Source organism: Carya illinoinensis, chromosome 9 (genome assembly GCF_018687715.1).
Source record: "Carya illinoinensis cultivar Pawnee chromosome 9, C.illinoinensisPawnee_v1, whole genome shotgun sequence".
Lineage (NCBI taxonomy): Eukaryota > Viridiplantae > Streptophyta > Magnoliopsida > Fagales > Juglandaceae > Carya > Carya illinoinensis.
Window position 1 is genome coordinate 37055991 of NC_056760.1, and position 24510 is coordinate 37080500.

General features: G+C 34.4%; 1 protein-coding gene across 1 annotated transcript; it reads left to right on the forward strand.

Annotated features, from left to right (window-relative positions):
* Positions 1-14921: 14921 nt before the first annotated feature.
* LOC122275466 (probable membrane-associated kinase regulator 4) lies at positions 14922-16691 on the forward strand. The gene has a single exon (XM_043084538.1). The coding sequence runs from the start codon at positions 15218-15220 to the stop codon at positions 16361-16363; it is 1146 nt and encodes a 381-aa protein (XP_042940472.1). The 5' UTR covers positions 14922-15217; the 3' UTR covers positions 16364-16691.
* The last annotated feature ends 7819 nt before the right edge of the window (positions 16692-24510 follow it).

Sequence of the window (24510 nt, forward strand, 5' to 3'; positions counted from 1 at the left end):
GGATGAGGAGCATCAATTTCTTGAGGAGGGGTTGGGATTGTGCCACCAAGGTAGCCAAAAATGCTTGACCTCTGAAGTAGGGTAGGGCCTAAGCTTTCCATACAAGATAGTTGGAGGAGTTGAGTTTGACGCTGATAGTAAGTGGAAGATTGGAGAGGGATGGGACAGCAGTAGAATGATTTGAGGTTTTAGAGGATGAGGAGGCCATTGAGGATCGGAAAGGAGTAGATGTTGGTCTTTTAGTGGCTCTGTGATAACATATAGAATTATACTCAAGTTGATGAAAATTTGAAGGATTGAATTTCTATATTGTCTTTCTGTTGTACGTATACCAGAACTTTAAATAGACTTTGAATAGAACAGAATTGTAACTATTATCCTACTTAGTTGCCTATACAACGTATGCATTCAAAATTGAAAAGTTAGCTATACTCCTAAACAAGTGGAGTTTGTTGAGGTGCTTTGAACTCCTGAAATAAAGGAGTCTTGATGAATTGGTCTCATTGACCTGTTCTTCTACAAAGACTAGGCAGTCCAGGTATTTCAATACTCTATTTCCCTTGTACAATGGACTTGCTACTATCTCCAAAGGTCACGGTGCCTCTATTAGTTGGTTCAATCTTCTTGAGTAAAGCTTTATCTCCAGACATGTGTCTTGAGCAAGTGTTATCTAGGTACCAAAGACAATTCTCCATTTATTCAAGTGCTGTGTGAGCAACAAGACATACGACATCTTCTTTGGCCACCCATTTTTCTTTGAGTTTTGACTTATTCTTTTCATCGGCACCACTTTGCATATTTTTTCTCTGTTGTTAAGACAAAATTCTACTAGTTCACCAAGTTTGAAACTTATGAAGGTGATTTGTTGACTCAATTCATAAACTTGATTTTCTAGAGTCTTTCCCTTCCTTTGTACTTTTCTTTCACATTCATTTTTTTGCACTTTATTCAAGTTAAAGCAATATGGATGGCAACAACACAATGATGACAAGTAGGTATAAATTTACCTTCAAACTTACCTCGATTCAGCCTTTTTGAGGTTGATTGTCTATGAGAATTTTTTGAATGACTTGACTTGGATACAACTTGATTTTGAGCATCCACAACTTGGCTTCTTTTGACAAGACAATACCTTTAGATGTAGTGGCAGCGGATGATGAGGCTATATGTTCTTAGCCTTGGGAGGTTGTGTATCTTAACCAGTTTTATCATAGCTGAACTTTTGAACGCTCCACATTTCCTCCAATTTCTATGTTGCATTTTTTGTTTGCAGTCTTGTAAATTTATTAGTTCTTTTTCTAGTGCAGCATTTTAATCATTTAACCTTGATATTTCAACATCAGAAATTTTTAGTGCTTCAGAAAGGTTATTCTTTTCATTCTCCACAGCTGTGAGTTTATTGTATATCTTCTTATTGAGTTTTTTCAGTTTGACCACTTTTCACATAAATCATTATAGGCTTCTTGTACACTAAGCTCATGGTTAACATCAGCAAGAGTTACATTGGAGTCACTGTCATCACATTCACTCTCAAATTTTGTTAGCACAAGCTCATGAAAATCATTAACAACAACAGAAAAAGCCATAAAAGAATTTTTATCATTAGATAATGAACTTGAAGTTTCAGATTCTAAACTATCACTCAGTGTGACATTAGTGTGTTTTCTTTGTTTTTCTTAAAGTTTGGACATTCAACTCTTATGTGACCATAACTTGAACATTCATGACACTTCATTTGTCATTTTTCTTAGATTTATCTTTATTCCATTCTTCAGGTTCATTTTTCTATGTAGGAAGTTCCTTACCTCGTTTTTGCTTTCCACTATCTTTCTTGTTAAACATAAATTTTCTGAATTTCCTTGTAATGAGAGTTATATCCCCACTGTTCAGATCCTCTTTATTAAAACAATCCTCTTGATCTTCTTTTACAGTTTTTAAAACAATAGACTTACATTTTCTAGTTTGAGAAATTGACAATTGATATATTTGCAAGAAATTGACTAGTTCTTTAACTTTGATTACATCTAAATCTTTGTTTTCCTCAATGGCAATAACTTTCGGCTGAAATCTTTTAGGTAGAGACCTCAAAATCTTCTTCACAACTCTTGAGTCTTCAACTATCTCACTGAGATTAAATCTGGAATTTACAATATCATTAAGCTTAGCATAGAAATCATTAAATTTCTCATCTTTCAGCATCTTGATCTCTTCAAATTTTGAGGTTAGTAATTGTAATTTTGAATTTTTTTACAATTCTTGTTCCCTCATGTGTAACCCCCAAGATATCACGTGCTTCTTTAGCAACCTCACACATAGAAATTCTTTGAAATTCTTCAGGGGATACAGCCATAAAAATAGCATTCAATCCCTTGCTATTCCAGTTACAATTGCTAATCACATCTCTCGTCCAAGCATCAGGAGTTATCTTGGGTTTAGTCCATCTTTGTTCAATTGAATACTAGACACGTTCATCCAATGATTTGAGTAAAGGCCTCATGCATACTTTCCAATATGCATAGTTTTCCCCATCAAAGTATGATGGGCAGTCAATGATAACATGATCTACAGGGGTACGGATCACGTTTGGATGAGTGAACCATACTCTGATACTAATTAAAATTACTTAGTACCCCTGTATATACACGGAAATATCTACCAATCCACTTGAACAAATTTTTTAGATCTCAGTCTTGCAATTATTTAATAAAGTGAACATATAAAGTAAATAAATAACTTGTATAACAATGATTGGTAATGAAGGGAAACCTTTTAAAAAAACTTTTTAAAGGTAAAACCATTTGAGGTAGTTAAACCCAAAAAAGTTGATTTATTATTTGAAAATCATGTTACAAGCAAGTTTTCAATTATAAAACATTTGCTAATTGAATCTATTACTTGACCCGACAAACGACCATTTTGCTTCTATTTCGGTAGCAACCAAAACCTCTAAAGATCTTTAAATATTAACTTTCCTCCTAAAACTCCAGTGGCTAAAACTCAATAAATCAATTCATCAACATGGAGCACAATCACACTTGAAGAGATAAAAATTTCAAGTGAATTTTCTCACCAAGCACAAGGAATGTACTCTCAATAATTCCTGGAAAAAATCTCTTATTAAATTATCCAACCGAAATCCCTTTGAATATTAAATCTAGAAGAAGTTTCAATTGCAATAGGACTTTGTTAACGGAGTGAATCTGTCGTGAAGAAGTCTCTTGACAGAATGTTGACACTTAGTGATAAATCCTCTCTGCAGTAACAGATTCTAGGTCAACTTCTTTTCTGGATAAGTCAGATTTCTTGGGACTCGATTTTCCCAAATAGTACTTATGTAAAACAATATCTAATATCTCCTAGATAAATTTAAAATTTTTATAAATAAAATCAATAAATAATTTACATTCATACAAAATACAAACTTAATAATTGGATAAACTATATCATTTTAGTCACCTAGTCCTAGTTAAATTCTTGTATTTACATATATGACATGCAGTACCATGACACTTTTTTTCTTTTTCCTTTTCGGATCTATTGTTTTAGGTCAGTTCATGCCTTTAGTTGGAAGGGATTGGCCCCAATCTGGGGTTGCATTGCTATACTTTCCTCTGCTATTAAGGTACTTCTTTTCTAATTTTAACCTTCCCTAATTGTCATGTGATTTGTGTTGACTAGTTAGTCCTTTAATCTTACAGAAGAAAATTTGGCATTGCTTAGATGATTAAGGAAAAAAGTATTAACTTTGGACGAAAAAGAGAGATTTATTATCTAAGATATGTTTCTAGGTTTGTATTATCTACGAAGGGAATTTGAATTTTCATTGGAAGATAGTGGGTTTGACTCCCACTGTGGTTGATACCACTCGTCGTTTCAAATATTCTTCAATTACCAAGAAAAAGAGATGCGATGGTCTTACTATTATGCCTTTTAAACATTTTCTCTTCATGAATGACCACTTGTTAACTTCTTAGTAATTTACCAATGTATGTTGAATCTTTTTTCATTTTTAATTGCTGTGCATCATGCTTTCATTTTCATTTGTTTTCATTTTATTTTACTGGGGACGGGATTCATTTGTGCTGCATGTGAGTTCAAAGTGCGATTAACCAATCCTTTTTTTTTTTTATCAACTTCAAGATAGATGAGATGAGTTTTGTTCTCTTCTCCTCATTTCGTAAGGGACTCTGGGATTTTCCTTATGATATATGGCACTCCCTTCTCACGTCCTGTTTCATTGCAGTAAGTTAGTAATTCAATTTTTTATGAAAGTGCTTGCTTTTTTTGGAATTGGGTTTAATGTATTGATCGCATGTCTAATAACATCAGCTACTGTTTCTGAGTGCACATGCAATTTTTCAGGCATGTCAGCGGCTTAAGTGTAAAGCACCTGGCACTTCATATTTTTAAATCTACATGATTGTCATAAAACACCTATTCACACCCTTTAACTGTAATCTCGATTTGTTCTGCTGAATTTTCGATAACTCTCAAATTTTTCCGGTTTGGCTGTCAAATGTATGATTTATCATTCATGGTTGTTGGTAAGATCCTTTCATTTAGCAGCACCTACCTCAAACTTGCATACCCTTAATGTTAAAGGGAAGGTTCAGAAAAGACTTGCGATGGATACAAGAAACGGCATAGTGAGCGACATAATGTTTCAGGGATTTGAAAGTCAAAATAGGTTTACAGATTCTCAAACAGGTCAACCTTCCCATGGGCATAAAAGAGACAGCTTGGCGAACTGAAACATCATAGTAGCCAAAGCATAGAAAGCAAAACTGATTTCTGTAGTATTGACTCTATGCTTAACTCCCTATTTCTATGAAAAGTAACGTGTGGAGTTGCATTATTAAGAGAAAACTTGGCCCACACATGAAGGAGATAAATAGAATTTATAAATTAAATGGTCTAATTAACCCCTTCTCATCAATTCAAATTTTTAGGAATATTGGAAATTCAACTAGTTTCATTGAAGATCCTGGGGCCTGATTTAGCCTCTGAAAAACTCAAATATGTCTATATTGCACATTCGGTTTCAATTTATGGGCCGTTGTGGTTGATTTTTATCGCTTACTTTTGGGTTCATTTGTTCTCTTCTCTTGCCTTATATCATGCTTGCAGTGGTTACAGCTACCGTGGGTGATAGGATTATATAAAAGCCGAATTGATAACTCTGATAATTTCAGGATGGGAAAACATTACCAAATGGACCTATTGTTATTTCCCCCGATGGATTATTTCCCTCGCTGTTTCGAGAAGGTTATATCCTTGAGAAATTATACAAAGTTGCACGAGATATTTCAGCTTGCATCAAATCTAAAGTGTAGTTGCCTATGGTGCCTGGAAGGGTTATTCCCCTCCATTGGGCTTGGGCAAGATACTGAAGCCCATCTCAGTCTGGATCCTCCACTCATACACCCAGGATTCGCCAAAAGACCCCACAAACTTTATAAGCAGAAAGAAGAAACATCACGCGAGAAACAAGTCAAAGGGACATATGGGATGTGCCGACCCTAACACTTGCCTATGACACCTAGCATTAAAAGATCTATGCCGGCAAGTAAACGGAGAACACAGACAACCCTTCATTCTCTGACGATGGGGACGAGAAGTGACCCGATTGTCTATGATCGAGATGCCACTTGGGGAACCATGTCGCATTAATGTCATCACCTCAAAGTCCACTGTACTGGCCATGACTTTGGCAACTGTGGGCATGATGTAGACCCCTGACACAAGTTACAGGGTGTTCTCTGAAACCTCGTATAAAAGCCATGCTTCAGGTATGAATAACACTTTCTAAACTCTCTAATTCTTTTACAGTTCTCCCTAAAGAAGTATTGACTTTGGTATCGAAAGCTCCTAGACCATCACCGAGCCACCTTCGTCTCTGTGATTGTAGGTAGAAAGATCCTAACTTGGGTTGTTGAAGTTTAGCACAAGGGTATGAAACACAACATTAACAGTAGTGCCGTTTGAATGTGGGATCTTGATAGATGCAATGTGTTCTTTGATACTACGCGTTCACGGACAACCTATAGACAAGAAGCAACATTGACAAACATGGAAATACGTTTCGTAGAAATGGAAGAACGCATGAGAAACAAGGAAGAAGAAGTCGAGTACCTTCACCGTGAAAATGAAGCTTTGAAGAGAACTAACACTTAGCTGCAAGATGAGGTGGGGCTGAGTAGGAATGAGCAAGAAGAATTTCGGAGCGCTACGGGGTAAATGCTGGTGAAGAAGAAAGAAAGAAGATGCATAATCAATTACGTAGCCTCATGGGCAAATATGAGGAGATGGTGAGGAAGATGGGTGCCTCCTCGTTTGTGGATCAGCTACTCATCAGCACAGACCTGCGTTATAATGTTGAGGTGATGGTTGCGTCGCTACCACCAAAATTCAGAGTCCCCTAAATGGAAATGTATGATGGGTTCAAGGACCGCCTTGAGCACTTGGAAACCTTTAAGGCTCGTATGAGCATGCACGGTTTCTCTGGGGAAATTGTCTATAGAGCCTTCCCTCTAACCTTAAAGGGGGTTGCGAGAGGATGGTTCAGGTCATTAGTACTCATGTCAATTGACAACCAGTCTTTTCCTCACACAATTCATGGCCAGTAGGAGGATAAAGCTCCCCACCACGTACCTCCTAAGCATCAAACAAAGGGAGGATGAAAGTTTGAAAGCATACTTAGCCAGATTCAACAAAGAGTGTATGATGACGGAGGACCAGGACAAAAAAGAAAAATCACCTTAATAGCACTCTTGGTAGGCATATCACCCCAGAATCAGTTCATGGTAGAGTTGGTAAGAACAACTCCCACTACCTTGCGGGCCCTGACAGAGCCCAGGGAGACAAAACTAGAACAAGCTGACAGGAAGACCAAGGCCCCCGAGAAGACTAGAAGGGGACAATAAGACTAGAGGTGGGATGAGGCGCCTGCCTTGAGAGGGATAGGACCCCTATATGACAGGGTCACATTGTCTGTACAGGAGGAAAGTAGACCAACTACCTAGGAAGCTGATAACCAAGGCAGAGGCCGCCATTACTTCACTTAGCATTGGACCACATCTCACAATACTGCAAACTGCATCTCCCTCAGAGCAAGGGGGTGAGGAGAGCACCTAAACCCCCAGTGCCATACCAAGAAGAAGTGAAAGCACAAGGGGATGGTGGGTGGAGCGAAAGCCTCCACAAAACTGCCCTCAAACATTGGCCTGTGGAAATAGCCCTCTAGACGAAATCAAAACCATTGCCGATCTCCTCCGATAGGAAATCACATGCCAAGAGGGGGTCGTACGAGGAAGTGTACTTGGCCGACCACCACCCAACAAAGTAAAGAAGAAGCATGAACACACCAATCATCTCTTTTGGGGAAGTTGATAAAGAATGGTTCCTCTACCCCCACGATGACACCATGGTGGTAACCATGCCAGTGGCCAACTTCATAACCATGAGAATCCTCATCAGAAACCGTAGCTTCGCAGGCATTCCCTTATGGGATGCCTTCACCCAGATGGGGATCAATCCCACTTGACTATCACTGGCACCCATGTCGTTGAAAGGGTTTTTGAGGGACATGGTTCTGCCAATGGGAACCATCACTCTGTCTATCTTGGCTGGCAAAGCCCTTCACACAACCTCCACAATGGCTGACTTTATAATGGTGAAAGCTCATTCATCGTACAACGCCATATTGGGGCAACCAACCCTCAACAACTTGAAGCTGATAATTTCAACTTACCACCTGAAAGTGCAATTCCTAATATAGAGTAGGGGAGATCCGAGGTGAGTAGGTGTTAGCCGCCTCCTCTTTTGTTCACCATAGGAGAAGAAGAGTTTAGGGACGAGTAGGCCCTCAAACGAGTGGAGCCAAATGAACCACTTGAGTTTGCTAGCTTAGACCTAAGTTGTCTCGAGACTATAGTTAGAATCGGGAGCAGAATGGGACTTGAAATGAGGCAAGCTATGAAGTAACTCTTCAGAGAACACCGAGATGTGTTTTCCTAGGGTCACAAGGACATGCTTGAGATCGATCTTAACATAACCCAACACCACCTATGTGTGGACCCCAAGGCAAAGAAGGTCAGGCAAAAGCGCCGAAGTTTCAGTGCTAGGAAATGCGCCATCATTATAGAGGAGGTCAATTGCCTCTTAGCGACAAGGTTCATATGGAAGGTATACTATCTGAACTGGTTATCCAATGTTGTGCTAGTGAAGAAAACCAATAACAAATAAATAATTTGTGTCGACTTCACCGATTTGAACAAATTATGCCTGAAGACAGCTTCCTGTTACCCCGGATCAACTTGATAGTGGACTCCACAGGGGGTCACCACATGCTGAGCTTCATGGATGCTTATTTAAGGTATAACAAACTCCGCAGGAACCCCAACGATGAGGAGAAAATGGCATTCATCATGGACATGAAGTTGTACTACTACACGGCCATGCCTTTCAACCTTGAAAAATGTGGGGGCTACTTACCACCAGTTGGTGAGCTACATGTTCAAGGAGCAAATAGGGCAAAACATGGTGGTCTATGTGGATGACTTACTCATCAAAAGTAGAACCCCAGAAAAACAGCTATCCTACTTGTGTGAGGCCTTCGTGGTGCTACAACTCTACCAAATGAAGCTTAATTCAGCAAAGTGTGCATTCAGCATCGAGTCCGGGAAGTTTCTAGAATTCATGGTCTCCGAGCAAGGAATAGAGGCCAACTTGGAGAAAGTGAAGGCCATACTCAACATAGCCACAGCTCGGAACATTAATGACGTATAGAGACTTGCTAGTTGGGTGGTGGCCTTCAATTTCTTTATGTCCTTGTAGATGAACAAGTGCCTGCTATTTGTCAAGGTGCTACAAAATGTGCATATCTATGATGGTGAGTGCAACCAAGCGTTCGATACCCTTGCAATAGCTTGCTAGCCCACCACTCCTCCATCTGGTGGTCTAGCAAGTCTTGTGGGTTGTCTCGCGCATCCCCACAAAGCGCAGTCTCGAGACAGTGCTGGCTAGCCTCCTCCCACGACTTGGTGAGGTTGGACTTGAATTTGGCCTTCTTTTGGTGAGTCAGGGGCAATCCTCTTTTGCTTCCATCGACGGTCGAAGCCCATATTGACAAGGTTTCCTCTTGCTCCTCTTTCTCTTGCTCACTTGCCTAGAATGCCGCCTGACCAAGTTGGATAGGGAACAGAGTGCCTAGTTTTCCTTCGCCAAAGTTGCCCACTCATCCACGAAGAGGATCGCCAACTACTCCATACCCTATCAAAGGAACAAGCTAAGTCAGTAATAAGAGAAAGAGATAAAGGGAGAAAGAAGAAAGGATACGCCGAAACCTATCCCGGAGAAGATGGCCTTGAGGTTGTCGACCATCCCCTAGATGGAATTGGCATGGGCTCTCTTGAACCCAGATTCAGCTTGTGGAGCTTCACTCCCGTTGGCCCCACACGCCCCTGGGGGATCGTGATGCCTCAGGAACTTCCTACTCGTCCCTTGTGCTACTAGTCAAGACCTACCCAGTCACACTCTCCAAACCCTTGCCGATTAATAGTTTAGAGTCACCAGTCCCCGATGCTCCAACTGTGGCTTCAGTCTTGGGTGAGAGCATCAAGACCTCATTGACCTCCACTGTCATTACCACGACCTCAATCTTGGATGAGACTACCGAGAAAACATGATTTCTATATGAATGTTTAGTGGTTGTAGTGGCTTCTCCACTGTTATCGTATGTATGATGAGATTTGTCACATGCTCTAATCCAAGCAACTGCACTAGTATTTCCCTTTGCTGCACCTCCCTCCTCTCCTGCATCTTTCCTTCAATCAGATCCTCATTCTTCTACACAATCACTAGTGGGTAGGTATATTGTAGTGCTCTTCTATTGCTGCGAATATGTACTCCCAAGGCGGGCCTACCTCAATTTTTTCCATACATCCTTACGCCCATGAAACTCTATCTGTCTATCCACCGGTTTTCTCAACCTTCACCACTGAACCATCTACTGCTCCTTTCACTCTGCCTCCCGAGTCTGTCCACTTGACCACGCCTTCTCACCCAAAGTGCCATTTGCTCAGCTGCTTGAGTCGGCTTCACACCAACCTCAGGAATACAGAGGCTTGTCAGAAATTCCCTTTTCACAATGTGAATTCCAGTCTTATCAACTTCACCATGGAAGACCAGTTGGTCAATCTTATTACTGGATATATATTTAGGCACTTTTACAAGTCATTGGATCCTTTTTGTGACATTTTATTGTATATGGTATGCCATATTTTGCAGAATATTAGAAAACTTTTTTATTATGATTATAATCCATTCTATGCGGGCTTTGGAAATAGGGACACAGATGAAGTCAGTTACAGGAAAATTGGGATTTCCAAAGGCAAAATATCTATTATAACCCCAAGGGTATTCAGCTTGATCTTATGCTTTTCACCAGTTAGTAATAAGTAATTTTCACATAGCACGTTTAATTGGCAATCGCAATGGTAAGTTTGGTAAGATTTCCCCTTTAGTTGAAATTAATATATATCTTGAAAAAAAATAATGGTGGTTTTTCTAGATCACATGATGATCATGATGCATGGTATGTGTCCCACTCCCATCATTTTTCATAAAATCCAATAAAAAGTTAAAAACCTATCCCTATAAATTTTCATGTTATAAACTATATTTTACATTCAAAAACAACTTTAATCACATAAATCTCTAATGGTTTTGCATTAAAGGTTGACTTGGAAAAGGATCAATATTTGTTTTTAGTTGTTTAAGGTTTAGATAGTGAGTTGGGATAAAAGTTAAAAATCGAATAAAATATTATTAAAATATTAGTATTGTTTTGAAATTTAAAAAAATTAAATTATTTATTATATTTTGTATAAAAATTTAGAAAAGTTATAATGAATTGTTGAGTTGACAGAAGGTTGTGAGTCTCACGTGTAAATAAAAAGTTTTGAATTGATATGAATTTAATAATTTAAAATTTTAACATTTAAATATTAAATTCAATTTAAAATCAGATTAAACCAAATTAATCTAAGATCCAAACGGGCGTAACTATAGGCTTTCCGGCGGTTAAACTCTTTCCTTAAGTTTATTATTTTTAATTATATAATTACTTGATATATCATATCTTAAGTGACTTTTTTATATGAGAAATTAATAAAAAAATTATTTAAAATATATCACATCAATTGATGTGATTAAAGGCCAAGTAAAATGATGAGCAATTAATATTTATCTTTTAAAATGACATAATCACTGAATTCTTATTGAAAAAAATTCGCGGTTTTATTTGACCACTGAGAATTTTTAAATGAGAATTTTAAGTTTTAAGATTAAATATTAAAATATTATATTTTAATATTATTATTATTTTGAGATTTGAAAAAGTAGGAAAAAAGTTAAATTATTTATTATATTTTGTATGAGAATTTAAAAAAATTGTAATGATGAGATGAGAATTTTATGTCTGAGATGAAAATTTTGTGTGGCCAAACAATACAGGATTTTTTTTTATTTTTTTTTCCTTGTTAAAGATCGAGTTTAAAGGATATCTAGTTCAAAGTGTTTCAAGCAATTTAGCATGCAAAACCAGTAGATAGGTTTTTATGTTTTTACAAATTCAGGCATACGTTTTAAATTTTTTGCAAAATAGTTACATGGTAATCTTTTGTAAAAACCTAGACATCGATTTGTATAAAATGAAAACTCAGTTACTAGATTTACAGTACTTCACACAAAAAGAATTTAAAATCATATTGGGATTCATGATGGACAAAGACCGACTCAACGCATTGGGGGATTCAAATTTTGAATCAATCCGACTCATTACAAGTTTTAATAAAGTATTTTAGCATTATTAAAAAAAATATACACTACAATTCAAGCATTTAAAATAATGTATAAAAGCGTTTACGCTATAAAGACTAATTTCAATAAGAACATGATTTGAATTTTAATAAAATTAATAAGAATGTAAGTATTGTATTTAACCTCAAGTGCCCTACTAAATCTTCTTGTCCAGAAGAAGATAAATAATATATTGAGTTATAAGGTCATGGCAATAATAGAATATTGCATGTAGTCACAAATTAATACTTTATCTTTCAACGAGAGTCTAATGACCTTATGTATATAGTTCAGTTCTCTAACTTGAAAACTTGGATTCCAACCACCACCCCCCTAATTAAAAAATAAAATTATTTTTCAATTTTTCTACTCTTCTTAGTCGACATATTGATGAAATGTCAACATTCATATTTCTATACCAGAGGGAAAAAAAAAAAAAAAAAAAAAAAACTCATCTTTCAAACACAATCTAAATTAGAAAGAGTTTTGCTACATATAAGTACAGTCGCACACTAATCTGTGTACCAATACTGATTTATTCATACTTAAAATTTAAATTAATATTTTTTTCAATAAAATCTATTTTTTGACCAATTACATCACATTGGTATATAAATTAGTACACAATTATATTTACAACTATATTTTTCCAACTAGAAAAGAGTTTGAAAAAGAGTTTGAGAAGGCTATAATTGCTTTGAATTCTCCGATTGACCCAGTTTTCTAAGCACTTAAAAAAATACACTAAGCATATGCTTGGGACCTTAATGAGATATAAAATTATCTTATTTTTATATCATTCCATCTTATTCTCAAATATAATTTAAATACAAATTTTTCAAATTAATCATTACAAATTTTTTAAACATTCAAATAAAAAATAAAAAAACAACTCTTCAAATATTCAAATAAAAATAATATTATATTACTATTATTTATAAAATTCTCATCTCATCACACTCTAAATCTATCCTAAAAGTAGTTCTTTCTTAATTATCTGATTTGAATTGTTTTTTCAAGCCATTTATAAGATGAAGATTTTTTTTTTATATAATTATTTTTCTGTATTATTTGTAATTATAAAATATATAAATACAGTATGTGGGCTATATAATTTTCAATAGTACTGAGATCTATAATATTTACAGGGAAATACGTATGCTTTATCATCTCTTCATAATTTGTTTTTTTTAAGTTCCTACAAAATTATTTAAAAAAACATAGGGAACAGAGGCTTCCAAGGACACAAAAGAGGCAAGAATGCCCTCGAGCATCGGACGCAAATTTCGTTCTTCAATGTTTAGGTTCGGATTGCCACGAGCGTTCTCATATCAGAATTTTGAATTTTAAAATATTATTATTATTTAAAAATTTAAAAAAATTAAAAAATTAAATTATTTATTATATTTATATGATATTTTTAAAAAATATAATAATAAAATAAAAATTTTAAATTTAAGATGAGAATTTACTAAACCGAACCTGATCTACCGTGGAATATTATTATCGAAAGTTGCTTATAACTGAGGTCAAACTAAAAGTTAAACTTCCCAAAAACAAAAAAAATACCAGCTTTCCATATATGTTGACTTGGTCAAGATCCAAAAGAGTCCAAACTATTGCTGCGTGACAGCCCATGACACATCTTGGATAACGCAAATATTGTGAAAAACCGGGGATAATTAATTAATATATTTTTCTTAGTTTGATATATGCTTATTTTAAAAGACAAAATTTGAATTTCAAGTTTTTTTCAAAAAAAAAAAAATCCCTTTATCTAAATATCTTATAAAAATTATTATTTTTAATTCTATCAAATCATGATTAACTTCAATCTTCTTAATAAAAAACACAAATAAAAAAAGAATTCATAGAGAAAAAAAAAAAAAAAAAAAACAGATCTTACATGCATGCATGCATATGGTTTGTGCAACACCAACGTGAGTCAACATGGAGCTGATTAGATAAGAGATCAATGCAGAATATAGACAAGTTTGAAGCATCAGTCCATTCAGAAATTCCTCAGGAAGTACACAATAATGCATCTCAGGAACCCATTCCTAGAGTGAGTCTTGATCCATTGAGTTTGAACTTTCATTTTCCAATACACTATTTCTCATGAGTTGAATCATGGGTTTGTTACTTTCATTGAAACTGAGCATAAAAACAAGACCTCTGTCAACATCCATCTTCTTGTAGTGGAGACTCATCCATAATCCGTTTTGGGCATTTCAAATTCAAGGCACCAACAACATATATGTACAAGGTGTACGCGTGCATGCATGAAACGAAAGAATAAAAGAAGATACATATGGATTATTGTACTAGCAATGTCATCCACTAGGCCAATGGTCCATTCACTTTGGATTTGTGATTCCCTGTTCTCTCCTCGTCACCAGCTTTCCAAGTACTTGCTTGAATCATTGTACTCACCCTTCGTTTCTTTTTCTTTAGCCTTTTCCTCCTCTTCCAAGTTTCAATAGTACTCAAGACTTTTAAATCGGGATATTGTTATCCTCAAAGATTTTAAGTTCTTATCCAAATTTGATATATTCAAGTTGGATAAATATAGAAACATGCATGAAGTGGGTCAGACATTAACATTTATTACCACTCGTGTGTACTTTAATTTGTACAACTTCAATATTTAACAAAGAGTATAGAACATGTTTTATATACGGGCGCTGCTATGTTGCTATGTCCACAGATAAACCCTGTCGAATCGGGTTTTTTTTTTTTTTTTTTTGATTTTTTTAATAATTTTTTTTATAAAAAAATTACATCATTTAAAAATACTTCCATAATCACTAAGTTAAAATAAAATTAAGAAGAAGAAGATGAAGAGAATCGGTGACAGCTTCAGTGACTTTTATCTATGGAATAAGCATTATCTTTTATATATATCTCTATTCTAGGAGCGTAACCATTCACTTTAATAATGGCTAGAAAATAGGTACTACTACTACCTAGATGTGGGTTAAGCTGCCGGTGTGCATCTCTCAACATATATATATGATATATCACACCCAGTTGAAACAGAAGCAACTAGCATATAAACTACATAACCTTTTTGATGGAGAAATGAACAAGCTATGCACATATGGTTCAGTGAGTGGATGCTCGACCGGGAAAGGTCCACAATTGCTTTCTAGATTTTCTTACTTGGAAGCATTCAAATTCAAGATACTCAAAAAAATATTCTGACAATTAATGCAATTTTATATTATTATTCTAGTTTGGCACCATCCTCACTTTAAAATGATGCTCTGCCCTTCTCTTCCTTCGTCAAAAAGCTCACTTCCCCATAAGCAGACTAAAGCAGTATCTATTCTCTATACACAAATTGCAGAGAAAAGAGATGGAGGTTTGTGACAGTGGTTCACATGACATGGCTACAAACCAACCTTCATATTATAACCATGCAGATGAGGATTATATTGATATGGAGCTGAGCTCTTCTTCCAACTTCTTCTGTTACTCAATCAGTTCTCCCCCACAAACCAGAGAATTTGAGTTTCAAATGACTTCAATTTCACTTGAAAAAGAACCCACAACTTCTGCAGCAGATGAGCTTTTCTACAGAGGAAAACTCCTTCCTCTTCATCTCCCTCCTCGCTTGCAAATGGTTAGAAAAATCCTCGAGAGTTCTTCCAGCACTACAAATGAACATGATAAAACTGCTCATGAAGAAGAAGGCTTGGAAGAAAATTATGGCAATCCTTTGATCATCAGTAGCTCCACCACACCTACTAATACCAGTACCCCACTTGAATCCTGCAACATTTCACCATCGGAGTCTTGCCGGGTTAGCACTGAACTAAATCCAGGTGAGTATTTCTTCCAATGGCCAACTGAAACGGGTGGATTCATTAATGGTGATCGTCCAAAGAGGTCTTGGTCCAAAAAGCTGAAGCAAATCAAGCAATTCGCAATGGGTCAAAAGCTCAAGGCTTCAAGATCATATCTCAAGTCTTTGTTCAGCAAATCTGGTTGTTCAAATGAATCCTCATGTGCCAAGGCAGCAGCTTGCAATGTTGAAGCAAAAGTTCCCTCAAAGGGAGAGGACTGTCTGCAACAGTTCACGAAGGAAGCCAAGAAAAACCCATTTGACAGATACCAGATATCAACGACTTTGATGAAGAGCATTGAAAGAGAGATGCTGGAGGAAAGTGTTACTAGCCACAGGAGGTCATTTTCTGGGGTGATTCAACGGCATTCTGCGACGAAGTCTTCATCTTCGTCTACATCTTCATCTGGCTCTTCATCTTTTTCATTTGGTTCAAGTGGTTTTTACGATTTGCAGCTGCTCAAGAGGAGTTGCAGCGCAAATTCAGAGACAGAGGGTTCGATAGAGGAAGCAATCGCTCACTGTAAACAGTCTCAACGGCTGTATGGTTCTCCAAGGGTAGCCAGTGAAGCTGGGGTTTGTTCACAGTTGTTTGCTTCAAGGTCTGCAGTTTGTGGGGATATTAATGAACAAATAAGAGGATTTTGCAGCATCTGATCGATGCTTATCGCCATGGGGGATAAGAAGCCCACCAGAGAGACATGGAGAGACAAGGTGCGACGTTGCGAGTAAGATGGAAAGACCTGAAGTTCTTGTTCGACTTTCCGAAAGGAGTGCTGTCACTTAATGTATTTCGATGTTCAATTGGTTGCTTGGTTTTCATGTACCGTTAGATTCGTTCATCTTTTAAAGTTAATCAGAAGTTTTAGAATTATAGTGAAATTAACATGGCACTGGAAAATATGATTGCTTGGCCCTACTTCTGTTTTGCAAAATAATTGTACAAGACTTGCACGACTTAAAAGTATGCATTTAATTTTAGTCTCATTTTTTTACCATAGAAGCCAATATTCCAATAGTTACTTATTAATTTAATATAAAATAATAAGAAAAAGATCCACACTCACCGAAGAAGGAAGAAGATGTTATGGTTTATTGAACAAGAAGATCAGCAATTCCAGAGGTTTTTCCTCAATAATTTTGAGATAAAAGATTCAATATATATGTGTCTATATATCTATATATATATATATATATGACTTCTAAAACTTTAATCTCAACCTAACAAACTATTATGGTATGTGCCATATATTTGTAGAAATTTCAAAATCGATCGTTTCTTCGTATATACCCGGCCACTTCCTCCCGAGTATTTGACAGGTTTTCAGATAAATATGCGACTGCATGTGCAGTGGCGGGATCAACAAGTTTTTTTTTGAAGGGAGGCCAAATTTTTTAATGTATGACACACTGATATTCAAAAATCATAAAAATAAAATTATATATAAAATTAGATTTCGATAATTTATAATATATACGTAGAAATAAAATTATAAAAATATAACGTTGTAATATATGTTTCATATTTTTTATGATAATGTTTCATGAAATAATATTTATTTATTATTATTTTTGTAATAAAATATTTGGAATTTATTTGCTACATAGAAACTATCAATTGATCTTTTAAAATGTCATATTTCATTATAGTACGTAAGCTAGTTTTTTAAATTTCATGTAAACTCTATATATTCTTGCTTAATAAAGTTTAGATGATAAAACTTTTCAACTATTTTCCATATAAATCACTAACTTTAAATGATTTTTCTTGTATTTTTATTTTGGATTATTTCATATTAGGAAACCTAATATTATATAACAAAAAATTTTGGAATGATATTAATAAGTTTATTATTTCTCCTAAACTTAATTTTTATTTAATTTTGGTGAGACCACATCCTTGAAAATAAATAATATATATATAAATTATACAAAATTCTTGAACTATAAGAAAAAAGTTAGAGAGATATTTAATTTTAAGTATATTGAGATTTTATAAAATTTTATAGAGTATATAGAAATTATAAATTTTTTGAGGGTCATTTTCTGTATTTATAAAATTATCATTAAAAACTAGAGTATATTTTAATTTTAAAAAAAAATTAATTTGGGGAGCCAATGGCAAACGTAGGTCCGCCGCTGTTTATCCTGTCCAGACCAGAAATATCCAGGGAAAAATGTTACTAGCCACTGAAAACTAACTATTAATTTACATATTACTATAAAATAAAAAATAAAAAATAAAGTATGTGTTTAAGTGTGTTAATGACGTGGCACTGTTGGGGCCAGTAAGCAGGTGGGGATCTTGTGAGTAAATGTCAGGGGAGATTGAACTCTTGAGGTATCCATATCGTCTGCATGCAACTTGTCATCTTCTTACTCTCTCAACCTGATGCATGTCTCCAACGATTTGATTAGGACTGAGCAATCGGATATTTGGGTATATCCAATCCGAAATCCGGATTTCAAATCTGGGCTGGAGTCCGGCCCGGATATATCCAGGTTATGACTCGGGCTGGAATCCTGATTGATCTGAGTTGGGTTCCAGCCTAGACCCAGTTTTTTTTTTTTCTATAAATATTAAAATAGAAAATACCCGAAGTACTTGAGTTTTCATGATTATGACTTTTAAGACTTCACGTCCATAACATGGGTATTAAAAGAAATTTAACACAAGCAAAAAGAAATGAGCAGACAGAGTACTGGGGTCGGTGTCGTGATTGTGAAAAAGAAAAGTGAGAGGAACTAGGAGAAATCGAGAGAGTCAGTGGTGCCTGCAGAGAACAAAAGGAGCAGAGGTAGAGAAAGGACTCACTCACTTATCCTTGATCAATAATTCCTGATGATCAACATTCCTCATTACAAACTCATCCCAATTTGTGCAAAAACATACACAAAGTGAAAATGAGAAGATAAATCAAATTAATACAACATTCCTAAAACTGATTACAAACAAAATGAAAACTAGCCATGCAAGGAAATAAACTAGCCATTGAACTTAAAAATTCTCAAAATGACAGCATCAAACTTCCAAAAAAAATTAAACTTCCAAAATTACAGATAAATCAAAATGACAGCATCAAACTTCGAAAAATTAAAAATGAAAACTTTACTAAAAGAACTCTAATCTTAATCCCTTTTATAATCTTCTATCAACCTCAAATTTTCAGCCCAATCTTCATCTTTGAAAATTCTCAAAAACCCCATTAAAAAAAAAAGGAAAAAAATTAAAAAAGAAATATAAAGAGCAATGCAAACCCCACTTCCAGATCTTGATCCGTAGACACAACCATACCAAATCATGTAAGAACAAGTAGTAGATGCAAGGACAGCAAGGACAGCACAGAGAAGGCACATGCAACAGCATTTGCAAAAGCCAAAAACCTGCAAATACATGGTTAAATATATAAACAACAGTACATAATTATATTCTGTGCATGCAAAAAACAAACAAGATTGTTAATGCACAATTATATTGCACATAATTATATTGCCATGTGGTCTAAAGTTCTTGGATGCACAGGAACTTGCTGAGCAGAGGCAAATATCAAATACATGAAACCATAGAAAGAAGAAATAGCTGATTCGATGTACATAGTTTAGAACTTTAGCATGTGGATCAACTTCAGTATTTCAATTTATATTGGCTTATTTGATAATAAGCATTTTTAATTGTCATTGTAAGTCATCTTTGGAGTCAATAAAGTTGAGTTTTTTTTCCTCTAAATCCTTTTTCACCTCGGAGGCTTTAAGAAATTTATGTTCAAGATTTTAGTCAAAAGGAAAGAAAGAAAAGAGGAGAAAAAAAAAAGGTAAAATAGAAGTTGATGTGTTTACTTTCTCCCTTTTCGATGTTCATGCACTCCTTAGAGAATATCATATGGAAAATATCTTTCCAAATCCAGCTTATAAGATGCACCTGAGCAATGTTTAACAAATGAAAAAATTGCATTGAAGAGTCTAGAAACCAAAATCAAGAAAATAGCAATGTTCTTCACTTTGAAATGTAAAACATTTTTATTCCTAGGAAACAAAAACATAAGGAGAACGAGGTTAAACCTGAATAATTTGTACAAAATCTCTTACCTCCATTGAAAATTAACCAGGGATAAACTTTTCAGCATGAATGGGAATGGAGACTCACATCAGCTTCGGTTGAAGATGAAGCTAGATGATCGTCTAAAAAAAATTAAAAATTGAGTTAGATAAATAATAAACCGAATTAGATAGATATTAAAAAAAATATTTCACGTTTCAAACTTACCTTCAAGGTCCATCGACTGTATGTATTCTTCCAAATCTCAAATGTTAATTGGTTTGGTCATTAACCAATTTTGGATGCAAATGAGAGGTTCAACAGTTTCTGGAGACAAGGAACTCCTAAAAGGATCCAATATGCGTCCTCCAGTACTAAATGCGGACTCCGAGGCAACAGTGAAAATGGGGGTGGCTAACACATCACGTGCTACCTCAGCAAGAACATGATAGTTAACGGCATTAATTCTCCACCAATCTAAGATATCAAAACCGAGCGAGTCGTCTATACATGTCTCAGAAAAATATCTATCTAGCTCCAATCTAAACTCCGTAACACCCTGTTCCTTAAGAAAGTTGGTAAACATGATCTTAAATTTAGTAGGTGCTGGCTCATTACCAATATTTATATTAGTGCTGCTTGGCCTTCCTTGAGCCATATTAGAACTCTTCCCACTAGCCACACGAAATGTGTTATACTGCTCAATCAAGCGGCCTAAAAGGAGTTTAACCCTGTCCTCTATCTTATTCGCCAACTCACACCCTCTGCATTTTTGCAACCAGAAATTCATTGCCATTATTTTATATCGTGGATCAAGCACAAAAGCAACATATATCATCAAGTTGAACCTATTTGTGCTACCCCAATACTTCTCATACTTGTTTCTCATATTTATGTCTATAGTACTAGTGATAATATCATCACTCAAGCACATATCATTTAATGTATCCTCAATTGTGCAAAGTTGCTCAAAATAAACATTAGCTGTCACATACAAAGAACCAGAAATGCTTAATGTAACATCATAAAAAACTTTCAGCAACTCCACAAAAATCTGTGCATTTTTCCAATCATTGCTAGTAGGGTTCAAGAATTGGTCATCCACAAACACATATTGTTCAAAGGCTTGTTTGTGTTTTTCAGCGGTACTCAACATCAAATATGTAGAGTTCCATCTAGTAGGAACATCCAAGTAAATCATCCTCCCACTAATTTTTTCATTTACCGCACAAGCCTTGAACTTGGCAAATCTTGAAGGTGGGGATTTCACATACCGGACAGCATCCCTAATCTTTGACACAAAATCAATTACATCATTCAAGCCGTCCATAACAATCAGATTCAATATATGGGCAGCACATCGCATGTGAAGAAATTCACCACCCAATATATGGGTGTTTTCCGAGCCGGTGCCCGTAACCGGAACCCGGATAACCGGGTTCCGGACCAGGCCAAAAAAAAATCCAGCTCAGTTGCCCAACCCTAGACTTGACAAGTTAATATGGGCAAAAGAAAGTCAAGAGACGAAAATGGGTCCCTAGCTCCACATATACAACGTCTTAAGATAACCTTAATCATCATCTCCACCTAAAAAACAACAAACAACGTACGTCTTATAACAAAAACAAAGATCAAACTTAATTTACCTGTGTGCCATTATTCAATACTCTCTCTCTCTCTCTCTCTCTCTCTCTCTAAACCATTTATAACAGTTTAAATATTACATGACACGTTTTAAATCGTATATTATGTTTGGTATTCAAGTAGACAACTATTTGAAATGCGTATCAGAAGAAACGACAAGAAATGACACAATTTAAGATGAAAAACATTTTTCAGATTTAAAAGAGCCTGATTATATTGCGTGTGACGGAAATTTCTCACCTCATATTCATTTCCTATTAAGTGATTCATCTATATCTCATACAATCTTTAATTCAAAGAGTCTTTCATTTACACACACAAAAAGATCATAAGTATATTATATATATATATATATATATATAGCTGAGTCATTGATGGCGATATCTCAATGTATAATCGACAAAAATCATAGACAGCAATAGACATATCTTGCTACACCCCAATGTATTGTTCCTCATGATATATGGGCCGAAAGATCTTGCTAACAGTGAAGGTCCAAAATTGCAGGCCCATGTTATCTGATTCATTTGGAGCCTTATTAATCATTTTGTAGGATACTGTCATTCTCCTGTAAAGAATAAATAAATAAATAATAAGTGGTGTAAAAAATTTCATTTCAATATTTAAATATTATTTAAATATAAATATTTTTTATTTCAAATTTTAACTTTTTTACTTTTTTTATTTGATCATTATCTCATTATTCCAATTTTTTCAAATTTTTAAACAAAATATAAAAAATAATTCAATTTTTTTAAATTCTAAAAATAAAAATTATATTAAAAAATTATATTTTAACTCCATTTTAACTTTATTATTTTTTTATCAAACTTTTTCTCTTTTGTTTCTCAAAACTCCATAAAAATCTAACTCAACTACATTACTATTCACAAATTATCTCACTATTATTTACATATTTTTTATCTAATCTCATCTTGTATGTATAATCAAACAGACCCAAAAGTTTCATTATATTCAAATACTATCATGACCAAAGCAAACGTACAATTAATCGTTTGGTTTCAGAGATGAGATGAAACTAACTCGTATAAAGAGAAACTCTTTAATCAAAATATTTATTTTAAAATTATTTTCTAAATCAAAACCATCTCATTTTATCTCACTTCTTAATTTAAACATACAAAATTTTCAAAAATCATTTCATCACATCTCAACTCAATAAATTTATTACTATTTATAAATTATCTCAATTCATCTCATTTCACTTTTCTAACGAGTAATGAATGGCCCGCATTATGTGATGCTCCTCCCAAAATGAGACTCTAATAGACATGATCATTCCAAAAAAGAGTATCCAAACTGGAAAAAATAATACTTTTACATAATTCGTTACCTTTAAACACATACGCAATTTACTTGTTCCAATTATGTAGAGAAAAAAGTTAATAAATTGATTTTTTTTGATGTGGTGCATCGGATTTATCGATGCGGGCCGGGAATGATTCAATTTTCAAAGGAATGGAAGAAAATATTAAAATGATAGAGAAGATAGCCATGAGATGTCGCTCAACCAAAGGATAACGAAAGTCGCTCATCACTATTTAATTATGCAGAGCTGTTAGGTACTGTCGTAATGTACAAGTGGCGTGTAAACGAATGTGCAGAAAGAATAAAAAAAATAAAAAACGAATACCTCTCTTTTCCTTTCTTCTTTAAGCACTTATTAAATGGTAACTGACAAAAATAAAAAGAGAATGAAAGAGAGAGGAGAGACAATTAAAAAAAAATTATTATTAAATATGTTAATTGCGTGCTGCTTATATCCGACGTTTGTAAAAGGCATTTCCCTTAATCAGTGTGCTTACTCGCATGACTAAGTCAGGCACTTGATTTTGGAAGAGGAATTTTTCATATATCATTCCCTCAAAATCTAAGCAAAAGAGCTTGCAAATGGATTCTTTAAAAAAAAAATAAATAAATATTATAAATACAAAAAAATTATATAAAATAAATTTATAAATTGATATAATTTTATAAAATTTATTATATCTATTTTATGATAAAAGTAATTTTATAATTTGATATATTACAGTAGATTATAAATTTATTTTTGTATAATTTTTTTATAATTAAAATATTTTTTTCAATGAAATAAAAGTCCGCGATTTCGTGCATGCTGATGTTATTAGTCTAAGGGCTTTGCTACATACAGTCGGGAAACGCAGTCGGCGTGCAGTCGGCTGTACGGAATGAATAAAAAAAAATTATAAAAAAATTATTTTATATTCAGGGGGACCTACATGAATTATAAAAAGTTATAAAAATAATTTTTTTTTTCATGTAGATCCCGTATTAATTTTTTTTTTACAACTAACTGCACGCCGATTACATTTTCCGACTGTACAAATCATTTCTGTTAGTCTAAATAGATATGACATCATAGGGTTGGTCCAGCATATAATTAGTGACTTTACGGCTTCCCACTTTGACTATCAATGCAGCATACTAGGATGTAATAATGATGGAACCACTTACAAACCATGGTTTTAGATGAAAAACAACGGGTGGGCATTCACGACAAACAATCCATTGATTGCAAAACTGAGTTAAGGTGTTTAAAAGTTGTTTAAAATATTATTATAATATAATTTTTAAATATTAATTTTATTTTAAAATTTAAAAAAATTAAATTATTTATTATATTTAATATAAAAATTTGTAAATATTATAATAATAAAATAAAATAAGATGAGATAAAATATTTTAAATAATTAAATTATATTTTGAATAATACATGGAAGAAAACTGCCACGTACACATGCCAAGTCATCAAATTGCGACATCAGCAAGGTGCCACAACAATTTTTACCTATTATGCTCATGCATTATATACTTTACAAGCCTACTTATATTCCAAGGCATATCAATCCATCAGGTATAATAATTCTTGTACATGTATAATAATTACTTAGAATTGCATGCAACAATTATTATCCTTTTAATATTTATAATAAATATATCATATTAAATGTAAATAGAAATTTATAGAATATTTAATTCGGTTCGGTCTAAAATATTTAAAATTGGAAACGAACGAACTGAAATAAGGAAAAAAAAAAAAAAAAAATAGAGAAGCAAAACTGTAGTTGAAATGATTTGTTCA

What these genes read in the sequence shown, in the direction of transcription:
- LOC122275466 (XM_043084538.1), top strand. Translation starts at nt 15,218, where the DNA reads ATGGAGGTTTGTGACAGTGGTTCACATGACATGGCTACAAACCAACCT.